Below are 11,609 nucleotides of genomic sequence, written 5' to 3' on the forward strand. Positions count from 1 at the left end.
TCCCTCCACTTGGCTCCACATCTCATGGCAGACTTCTTGTTTGTTTCTGAGACAGGGTATCACTTTGTAGCTCTGTCTGACCTAGAACTCACTACACAGAGCAGACTGAGTTTGAATTCACAAAGAGCCACCTGCTTCCCAAGGGCTGGGATTACAGATGTGTACCATTATGCCTGGACCTCAAACCAGACTTTTAGAATGGTTATTACTACCTACCTGGGAATTTCAGGAATACAAAATTCAGGGCTAAGACTGTGAACAACAAAGCAAAGAGGCATTAGTTGGCACTGCTCCCTTTTCAAATGGCTCTTGTTGAGAAGATGGTTCTAATACTTTGTCTTAATTAGGCTCCCAAAAGCTGAGCTTCCAGATGTTAAGGGCTCCTGTCCCCAGCCAGCTTTGACTGGTAAGGGACTGAGGGAGAGAGAGTGACAGAGAGCGAGCGAGAGAGAGAGAGAGAGAGAGAGAGAGAGAGACAGAGAGACAGAGAGACAGAGAGAGACAGAGACAGAGACAGAGAGAGAGACAGAGAGAGAGAGAGAGAGAGAGAGAGAGAGAGAGAGAGAGAGAGAGAGAGAGAGAGAGGAAAGTCCCCATGACTCAGAAGCAGAGAGATCAGATCTAAGAACTGCAAGAGAAAAGTCATCCGGCAATGTAGTGTTAAGAGAAAGCAGCACCATGGGAGCACCGCCCAGAAGGTAACAGGGCAGCAAAGATAAGATACAGATTTAAAAGGTGTTAAGCCAGGAGTACTGGAGGGAGGTGTGTGCCAGACATGGGGCGGTTTGGAAGTGCCCAACCATTAAGATAGTCAAGGCATATCAAAATTAGCTGGTGTGTGTGTGTGTGTGTGTGTGTGTGTGTGTGTGTGTGTCTGTCTGTCTGTCTGTCTGTCTGTCTTCCATTCTCGAATCTAGAGTTCTTGGGCAGGTGCAGAAGAAAGGTGTGTGCCCCACTGGGAGCCTAAAGTGGGTTAACTACTCACCACTACAGATTGTCCCAACGTGGTAGGCAAGAACTCACTATTAAAATTTATTTAGAGATTCTCGGATGGAATACAAACACGCCATGATGTTAGGTTAGGAGTTTGGGAGAATTGGCTTCTTAGCAGGCTACAGATTTTGCCTGAGCCACGAGGGGATTTCTGTCAGAGGTGCTGGGAGCCCCTGCTGTGCAGAGAGATTGGGGGCTGCTTGGAGGAAGGCAGAGAGGCAGACCACAAATGACCCCTGCTTTCTGCGGGGAGGAAGACAGAGGCAGACAATAGTCGCCCTCTGCCTCCCACAGACAGATAAACAAAGGTGTACAGATAGAAGGGGGATTGAATGAAAAAAAAATGCTTTAAAGAAAAATTGAAAAGGCCTATGCCAGGGCAAGTACTCAGATTCTTTTGAACATGGTCTACACGGGAATTCTGGGATTGTTCAGCCTGGTGGGACAAAAACAGAGCCTGGAAATAGGCTTATAGGGTAAGTAGAAGGGAATTTAATTAAAGATAAATACATAGATGAATAAATAATTGAGGCTTTTTTAAAATCTTAAACTGTAGGTCAAAAGGCAGGAGATAATGAGCCTAGCCCACCTCAGACAGTAGAAACTTAGGCATTGAACTCACTATTAAAAATTAATCATGTAAGGAAAAACATAAAAAAAAAAACAAAAAAAAAAACCAGGAGATAGTGGAGGAACACTACCTCAACAGATAATATTTATTTAGATTGCTTTGAGTTGTTTTAATTACCAAAATGAAGATTATATATAAGTTTGGTGGTATTTATACTAAAAATCCTCTGGGAGAGAGGCTAAGCTATTAATTTAAATAATTCTATACCTTTAGTGATTTCTGGTTACTGGACCAATGACCCGCCATCTTTGGAGAGAGGCCCTGTATTTGTGTTGACAGGAAAGGAGAAAAAGCACTGGACCCCTTCCAGAGTGATATGTGTCAGATACTACAGGGGAAGAACCTGAAGATCTTGGCTACAGAAAAGAAAATTTTGAGAAAATCCAACAGGACAGGTAACTTGATCTGCTAATTCCTTGACATGGGAACAGTCCAATAATTGGCTCAGACATAAAAATGTCTCCAGCCAAAACTTCAGCTAAATTTGGACAATAAAATTTTGTTGGTTATGGAATCATTAAGATTCTTCATGTTCTCCTTCATATGGCATGAATAAAGATTTTTTTACAATTGGTTATTGATCACATTAACTCATAAAAGGATAGTTGTCTTTCACCTGCTCAAAGAAGGAACAAAATTCATCTTTAACTTATCTGTGCATCTTGCTTAATACATACAAATATCTTAATAGTACTAAAATTTGGGTTGTAAGATTTATATATTACAGAATGTAATATATTACAGCTTTGGCAAGATTCATCCTCCGGGATGCTGAAGTGACTGCTGGTCCAGCCCCTGACTCCTGAGGCTGTCCAGAGACTGCTTCCGGAACAGCTTCAGGAATTGCTGCCAATTCCAGATGGACTCGCTTCATGCAACCTTTTAGAAGGATCCAGTCAGGATTTCAGGCAAGTCCTAAGCCTTCCAAACATACAAAGGCTAGGGAACAGATATAAAGCTAGCTTTCTTAAGTCTAACCAAATTTTCTAATTTTTCTAAACCTCTCCACCCCTTTAAAGAACTTCTCATCTCCCCTATTCAGCAGGAAGAAGTTGTGAAGAGTTGTCATCCCAATCCCTTGGGTTCCAGTGTCTAGTTATGGTTATTTTATAAATTATGATAGGTTGTCATTTTAAGGAATAATTTGGAAAAGATCATAATTTTGAACAGGAAGGAAATCAATGGAATCAATTACTAAATTCATTCTTAAGCAAAGCATTGTATAGCCACAATTTTACATTGTTAGAAATCTTCATAATTGATGCAAATTGAAGTTAGAATTTTTACATTGACACAGAATTTTTAGGTTGATACAGATTTAATATTTTCATTATATTGATACAAAAATTGGAATTAATAGTGTTACTCTTAGATAGGCATTGTGCCTATGCAACTCATTTAAGAATACAGGGCTTAAAGCCAGACCTTCTAATAACTGCTATTACAAACTGTTTAGGATGATTGAGTAACACAAGTTAAGGACCAGATAGTAATCTCATGGTTATATTAGATTCTGATCTAACTATATTAAGGTACTTTCTACAATATTCAAATATAAATGGCTAAGAATGGTCAAAGTTTAACAATTCAAATATACTTTATATAAATAGTCTTTCAAAACATCAGAAATCCACGGGATATGACATTCAATATTCATTCATTATTAAGGACTATGTGACTAGAGACATGTCTGTTCCTGACAGCAGTATCCCCTTCTTGGTTCAAAGAAGAAATTGAGCATCAAAACCTCCATATGGAGTTGCACCAGTTATAGCAAGGTAGCCACTGGACAAAAATTGCTCTACTCATCTACAGACAAAAATATACTGTCCAGGAAAGGACACACAATGCAGAATAGCAGAGAGTTTAGCTCTGCCAAGACTGGGTAAGTGAGACCTTCATAGTTCCTGCTTCACGTCAAGGTCTGTCAGATGGTTCTAGACCAGAAGGCTGAAGACAGATGCTATGATGTTTTGAGTAATAGGGGACTGTCCAGATAGTCAGCTGTCTCTACAATTTGTTTAAGTTTTAGAAGCTATGTTTTTGTGCTTCCTACATATTCAGGTTAGGATGAGACAGGTCAAGTGGACATCTCCTTGCTCTGGCTTGGACTTGACCCTTACTTGGACTGCACCATCAGACATACCATTCTCTTCCCATTTCAGTAGGGAAAGAAAAATCAGGACAGCCAGAGCTCACATCTTGATGGAGACCCAGACTATCCTCAGTCCAGCTTTTACCATTTGCAAGGAGATGTCCACTTGACCTGTCTCATCCTAACACTCAATTCCTTAGGAGTCAGTAATTCTCAGGTTCTCCCCTCCTGTCCAGGCTTCAGACTGCTATACCCAAGGCTTCTGAGGGGCTTCAGTGTAATTTTTCTATACTGTACAAATTGAGATAATGGTGAACACTGGATCAAGCCATCAACTGAGCATGTGGATAAGAGGTGACATGCAAGAAGAGGTTGCATGCAATAGAGGCACAAGTGAAAAGACTGGGGAGGAGGAGGAGGAGCATTAGTGAGCTGTGCCTAAACCCTGCTCTAGTGCCACAATGCTGACATGGCACCCACTCTCTTTGTTTCCTGCATCTCTTCCATAGCTATATTTTCTACAAGAAACTATAAACAATGTACTATATAGTCTGTCCCCAGATCTTTGGACAAATCTAGCTGCCCAACTACAAAGGTCTTGGTACCATTCCCAAGCAGACCCACTGTGCTGGCTAGTTTTATACAAACTGGACATGAGCTAGAATCATCTGAGAGGAGGGAACCTAAACCCAGAAAATGCCTCCATAAGATCCAGCTGTAGACAAGCATGTTGGGTATTTTCTTGATTAGTGATTGATAGGAAGAGCCCAGCCCATTGTGGTGGTGCCAGCCTTGGGCTGGTGGTCCTTGTTATAAGAAAGCAGGGTGAGCAAGCCATGAGGAGCAAGCCAGTAAGTAGCACCCTTCCATGGGCTCTGCATCAGATCCTGTCTCCAGGTTCCTGCCCCATTTGAGTTCCAGCCCTGACTAACCTTGGGGATGGACTGTGATATGGAAGTGAAATACACCCTTTTCCTCCCCAAATTGCTTTGGTCATTGTCTTAGTTAGGGTTTTACTGCTGTGGACAGACACCATGACCAAGGCAACTCTTATAAGGACATTTAATTGGGGCTAGCTTACAGGTTCAGATATTCAGTCCATTATCATTAAGGCAGGAACATGGCAGCATCCAGGCAGGCATGGTGCAGGAGTAACTAAGAGTTCTGCATCTTCATCTTAAGACTGCAAGCAGAATACTGACTTCCAGGCAGCTAGGATAAGTGTCTTAAATTCCACGCCCACAGTGACACACCTGCTCCAACAGGGCCACACCTTCTAGCAGTGCCACTCTCTGGGCCGAGCATCTACAAACCATCACAGTCATGGTGTTTCATCACAGCAATACTGACTCTAACTGGGACACTCACTGTGAATTCATAAGCTAACAGTGACAGACCTAGTCATGTGGCTGTGACCCACATGACTTGTCACAATCTTTCCCAGAGGCTTTCTAAGTAGGACTGTCATAAAGTTAGGATCATGTGAGTCTAGAACTCCAGGATAATAAATAAGGAGAGAAGAGAGGTTGTTGGAGGGAGAAAGAGAGAGAACAAGAGGGAGCAGAAGGGAGAGAGAGAAATAAGGAGAGAGAGAGAGAAAAAACACAAATATAAAAGGCACACACAGACATCTCTAATGCCATCTGAATCCCTGATCCACCCAATCTCTGTCCCTACCATGGGCTAGACAGTTAATTTCTCATTTTTTACCTGAAACAAATCTGAGTTATGGGGATTTTGTTTTTGACAATTAAACCAAAAGAAACCTTGACTACTATGGTTCTTTTTTCTCTCCCTAGTACCTTGTGATAAGAGCTTTGATAACAGAATTAGCATAGCCTCTGGCCATGTCAAGTGAGACTTGTTAAATCTATCTGCCAACTTTGAATACATGGAAAGAATCCCAACCACAAGCTTGTAACATTATAAGGGTAGTTCTTCACCCACAGGATGCCTCTGAGTTGGGCTTCACTGTGAAGGTGACAGTTATCCAAATTGGGGCCACCATCAGGTAGCAATAGCAGCTGTCCAGTTCAGAGCTAGAGAATGTCTGCAGGGGAAGTTAGAAATGTATGTGGGAATGAAATATTAGGGCCGTTAATTGCCACATGCTAAGGAGTCAGGGCTGTAAGTACTGCACAATGCAAACCAAAGTCAAGGCTTTGAACAAGACCAGAAGATTAAACTGATCCCAGAAATTTGGTGCAGGGTAAATTTGAGTGAGAACAGAGGTAAGAGGACCAGTTGGTGATTCACTGCCTAAGTCTGGAAACAGAATTGAGTTGGACTACATCGTCTATGTAGAACAAGAGAAGCCCAAGGATTGAATCATGGTTCATAACATGCAAGAGGCAGATAGGAAGACACACCAATACGCACATCCCCACTATGGAGATGTGGCTAGAGAATTCAGGAATGACCTTAACCACAGAGGAAGGATCTTGAGAAAAGAAACTGGTTCTTAGCCTAGTGTATCAAAATACCTATAACTGCAGGAGGGTTGAGGCAGGAGGACTGCAAATTCCAGGACAGTCTGGAATATATCGATCGTCAAGTTTAAGGCTAGCCTGGTCAATTTTGCATCTGTCTGAAACAAAAATGGTCAGTAGTAGGTCATTTGCTTAGCATATGCAAGATCCTGTGTTCAGTCTGAGAGAGGAAGAGAGACAGAGGGAGAGATAAATTGTTTCTTAGTTATAAGTGTGTATCCCACATCAGTTTAAAAGCATCATGTCGTCGGGTACTGCCTGGACTGGACCCCAGCACCACCAAACAAACAAGTAAGCTCCTGTGCATGGTTGGGTCTGGTGGTTTATGCCACCAGTCCCAGTAGGCTTGACCATGAGTGCCAGGCCAACCTATGCTAAATACTAACACTAAAGAAGGAGGAGAGGGGGAGGGGAAGGAGAGGGAGGGGTATGAGGGGGAAGAAGAGGAAGAGAAGTAAGAAAGAAAGACAAAATAAAAGAAAAATGGAGGTCTTGAGGTCTTCCATATGAGTTCATCATAGTTTCATTAACTTATCCTTTGTCTTCTTACTAGATGGAGTTTTGTGAGAGAAGGGACTTCACGTATCTGCCTATTTCTAGGGCCTAGTGCACTCCATACCACACGAGCTAATGCTCAGTATAAGCACCTGTTGAAAGAGTAGAACTGGAAAGAAACAGAGAACATAACATATAAGCTAGAGTTCAGCTGCTACACAGCAGCCACTAGCCACGTGCAGGGCTTGAGCCTGTGAACTGTGGTTACCTCAAACTGACAGCAAACATCCCATTTAGAAGACTTATGCCCCAAACTGATGTAGGATTATCTCACATACACCCCCCCCCCAGGCATATGCCACTAACCAGCTGCCAGTAGGGTCACTCAGGTTCTACGTGGGCTGCAAAACCCAAACAGGCTTTTATCAAATGAGTTGCTAACACTGAAGATTCAGATTTCCAAATAGTCTATTTAGGTTTCTCTTCTAATAACGAAAGACATGATATTTTTCTTCATTGTATTTATGGAGCTATCTACTCTTTTATTATATTTGTTTTTATAAGCAACCTTATGCTCTGACTGGCAGAGAAGGGATGAATTGACAGATAGCAACTGTGGTGAGGGGGCCAGCGTGTGTGTGTATGTGTGTGTATAGCAGAGCATAACCCAGGCACATTTTACTGTACAGCCTCAAATGCATATAAAATCATCGTTCATTACTCTACTGCTATGTATTGTAATGCTAAGTGTGGGCCCAAGACAAGAAAGTCTGCATGTAGACCCAAGTGACACCATGTGACCTTGTCTCACAGTTATTTCTGATTGGTGAATAAAGATGCCCACAGCCTGTAGCTGGGCAGAAGAGACATAGGTGGTGTTTGATGTTCCCAGTCTGGGGCTTGGGGGGAGACTGTGAAGAGAGGGAGAGGAATGGGGGAGGAGGAAGACACCATGGGTTAAGAGTCAAAATAGACATGGCCCTGAGGGCTGGCCAATTAGAGTTAAGAGCAGCCCAGATAAAAACACAGTAAATAATAACTTGGGGTTATTGATAGAAATAATTTTTAATAACATAGAGGGGAGATATCTGCCTAGCTCTAGTGCTCACTAAGGCTTATTATAAATATAAAGTCTGGGTCTGTGTTTTGTCTGAAAACTAAATGGTTAAAGGATAACCTGGGATAAAAATCCCAGGTTAAAATTAAAAATTTGTACAACATATTGGTGTCCAACTTGGGGCAAAAACTCACTTAAAAAATTAATTTCCCTTTTATCTCTTGTCTTTCTCTCTTTCCCCCTGTTGTCTCTGTCTGTCTCCCAAAAGACCTCTGCCATGTGGAGAAAAAAAAAATTAATTTCAGATTCCCAAATAAAAAAACACATGCTGTCCCTTTAAGACTATGGAGACCTGGCTTCTTAACAAAGTTGGGTTTTTTCCCCAAGCCACGCAGGGTTCAGAACTAGGGCTAAAATACATGTTGATTTGGCACACATGATTCTGGGGTTTGCACTCCAGACAGACACAGTGCACCCCGCTCCCCCAACCAAACCAACACCCCAAGCAACAGGCTCAAACTCCAGCCTTGGTCTTTCCAAATGCTGCTCTACGCTGCCTTGGAAAGGCAACCTAATTGCACGCAGATATTGCTATGCAATGAAGCTGACAAAATCCTGCTGCCCAGAGAACAAAAAGCAAGGCTGCATGCTTCCCACAGTCAAAAAAATTATAAAAATAAATAAATTAAGATGTCACACTACCTTAAGCAACTGGTTTCCTTCAATGTGTTCTCCAGGGGAATGCTGGGACTTCTTGTCCTAGCACATGACACATATATGTTAGCTTGAAAATATGCTTATACAGTAAATAGAAAGGAATTTAAATAAAGTTAAATAAAAGAAGGTTATTAATGTATACAAAGAGAAAGGGGATGCAAGTATATTTATCCACAGAGGTATTAATCTCCAAAGGGAGAAATAAATAAAAATTAAAATGTTTTCAAGTATACATAAGTAAATAAATAAATCCAGGCCTTTGATCTCAATACTTGGAAGACAAAGGCAAGGACAGATAGGTTTCTTATGAGTCTGAGGCCCAACAGTGGTGGCACATGCCTTTAATCTCAACACTTGGGAGACAGAGACAGGCAGATCTCTGAGTTCAAGTCCTGCCTGATCTACAGAGTGAATTCTAGGAAAACAAAACAAAACAAAACAATCCTGTCACAAAAAAACATACAAAACCATTTTATAGTCATAATCTTACATTAGTAAAAATCTTTATATTTTAATACAAAATTAAGGTTATATTTTGTTATAGTAATACAGCGTTTTATATATCGATACAGGTTTAGGTTTTCATTGATATAAATTTTGTTTATTAATACAAAGTTTAAGATTAGTTTTGTTAGTCTTAGGCATTATACCTATAATACTCATTGTAAAATATAAGGCTTAGTCCTCATCCTTTTGATAACTCCTATTAGAAATTGTTTAAAATAATTAAATAATACAAGTTACAGTCAATCAATCAATCAATCAATCAAACTCATAGTCATATTAGATACTACTCTAAATTATCACAAAAATATATATCCTGGGTTATATATTTAATAAATGGCTAAAAACAGATGTGTTTACTGGTTCAGATAGACTATAATAGACAAATGGTCTTCGAGAGTATCAAAGACCCACAAAATATGACATTTAAAAATGATTAAAAAATCTTTTGACTATGAGACAAATTTGCTGCTAACAGTAACCCCATTTCACTTCAAAAAAGATGATAAACACCAACATCCTACATAGAAAGTCGCTTCCATTGTGGCAGGCTAGCCACTGGACCAAAAAAAAAAAAAGCCCTAACTTTATCTACACACAAAATGCTGTCCAAAAGACAGACACAAAATAATACTAAACTCTGCCAAGACAGAGTAAGCTAGTCTTTCATAATTCCTGCTCCACTTAAAGTCTGTCAAATATTCTGGGCCAGAAGGCTAAAGACAGCTGCTCCAACATTATAAAAAATATTGGAGACTGTCCCAGTGATAAGCTATCTCTGTCATTTCTATAATTTTTAAAAACTGTATTCGTGCACTTCCTACCTACTCAAATAATATATATTCCTTCTCAAATTTCTGATGGAATTAAAGACTGAATAACTATTACCTCACAACTAAACTTCAGTTATTTAAAATAAAAAAAGTTCTAGGATGCTTTTAAAATGATAATACAGGTTAAAAATAAATAATTAATATACAAAATTCTAACTCACCAAAATAAGATAAATGATAAAAAAATACTTTATCTAAATTGCCAAATATAATAGACTGGATGTTATAAATATATACCAAACCTTATAATTTTCATAATTATAATTATATTCAATTTATATATTTAAAAGCCTTTTTAATTAGGCAAAAAAAATTGTTGAGGTTTGGTCTGTTGGTATGTGCTGTAATGCTAAGTGTGGGTCTCCAAGACTTGGTTGTCCCAGAGACAAAAAAAAAGCCTGCAAATAAACCCAAGTGACACCATGTGACCTCGTCCCACAGTTATTTCTGATTGGTGACTCAGAGGGCTGGCCAATTAGAGTTAAGAGTAGCCCAGATAAAAACCTAGTAAATAATAACTTGGGGTTATTGATAGAAATAATTTTTAATAACATAGAGGGGAGATATCTGCCTAGCTCTAGTGCTCTCTAAGGCTTATTATAAATATAAAGTCTGGGTATGTGTTTTGTCTGAAAACTAAATGGTTAAAGGTGGGACAAAAACCACAGGTTAAAATTAAAAATTTCTACAACACATCACTTATACCCATAAATACTTAAAATATAAACAGTGTTTTTCCTACTTGACAGGACGATAGGTTGTTGGAGGCGGCCTGTGTTCAAACTTCAACAGATCATGTAATTTTGAGTCAACCAATCACTTACTCTGTGACTCCTGAACAGATGAGCATACATAACAAGAGAACTTAACTGGGATAGGAGTAAACTCCTCAGCTCCTCCTGATGCTGTCAGTACCCATCGCTTGGCCTTGTAAGGAGAGTCCTGAACCGTGTGCTTGGCAGTTCTAATAGAACTTGGGACTGCTTGGACACGGAAGCAGAGAGCACAGCTAAGGTACACACAGCTTCACTGCAGGGCAGGAATGGTGGAGAGGGTGCAGTGGGAATCCCTAGAGTGTTGGGATTTAGCTCTGGAAACTCAACAGAGATCATTTCTACTGATGTTGTTTTCTGGAGACCAAAACAAACCCCCAAACCCTAGTAACATACATACATACATACATACATACATACATACATACATGCATACATTCGGATTCGGGAGCCATTGACTTTGGTTTTTAGGAGAATGAAACAAAGTATTTAAAGTATTTTTTTCATATCTCCTTTTTAAAAGCAAAGATCTTGGGATAAGAACAAACAGACTCAGCAAGTAAGTCACCTACAGTACCGGTGTCACCGTGCTACTTATCAGTTAAATGCTATTGGCAGAGTAGTGCAAGGAGTCAAAAGTCAAAATCTTGATTTTTGGATATTCCAAGTCGTCCAGATTGGATTTAGGGGCAGTTCGTGGTGCGAACCTTTCTCCTGGGAGATCCAGGGGGGTCAAAGTTCACAGAGCCAAAGAAGTTATAGGTAGAAAGCATGCCTGGGGGGTGCTCATCCCCATAAACCATTAAGTTGTTTGAAAAAGTAAAAGAATAGCGAACAACGGGGCGGAGCTGGAAGTCCTAGGATAGAACGTGACGGTTTTCATTTTGGCTGTAGGGTGAGATACCCCTAAAAAGGCAGACATTCCCTCCTCTCAGCAGAACATCCTACCTTCTCGGGCAGTACTTCGACAGTCGTGCGGTTCCAGAGGCCCAACCTGGAGTGGTAGATAAATTTTTAGGATT

The 11,609-nt window shown here is 40.3% G+C and overlaps 1 protein-coding gene across 5 annotated transcripts in view; it reads right to left on the reverse strand.

Annotated features, from left to right (window-relative positions):
• Erich2 (glutamate rich 2) overlaps positions 1 to 11,609 on the reverse strand; it is a 44,423-nt gene that overhangs the window by 31,947 nt on the left and 867 nt on the right. For 4 of the 5 annotated variants that reach the window (XM_085834793.1, XM_085834792.1, XM_021155342.3 and 1 more), the window contains exons 2-4: positions 11,536 to 11,581; positions 8,463 to 8,519; positions 217 to 252 (exon numbers count right to left, since the gene is read on the reverse strand). In XM_085834793.1, coding sequence (XP_085690919.1) covers positions 217 to 252; positions 8,463 to 8,519; positions 11,536 to 11,581 — 139 coding nt within the window. The remainder of the gene's footprint in view (positions 1 to 216; positions 253 to 8,462; positions 8,520 to 11,535; positions 11,582 to 11,609) is intronic. The other variant, XM_085834794.1, reaches the window with a different exon arrangement.

The sequence above is a fragment of the Mus caroli genome, unplaced genomic scaffold (genome assembly GCF_978045245.1).
Source record: "Mus caroli unplaced genomic scaffold, Mus_caroli_1 scaffold_2, whole genome shotgun sequence".
NCBI classification, from domain to species: Eukaryota; Metazoa; Chordata; class Mammalia; order Rodentia; family Muridae; genus Mus; species Mus caroli.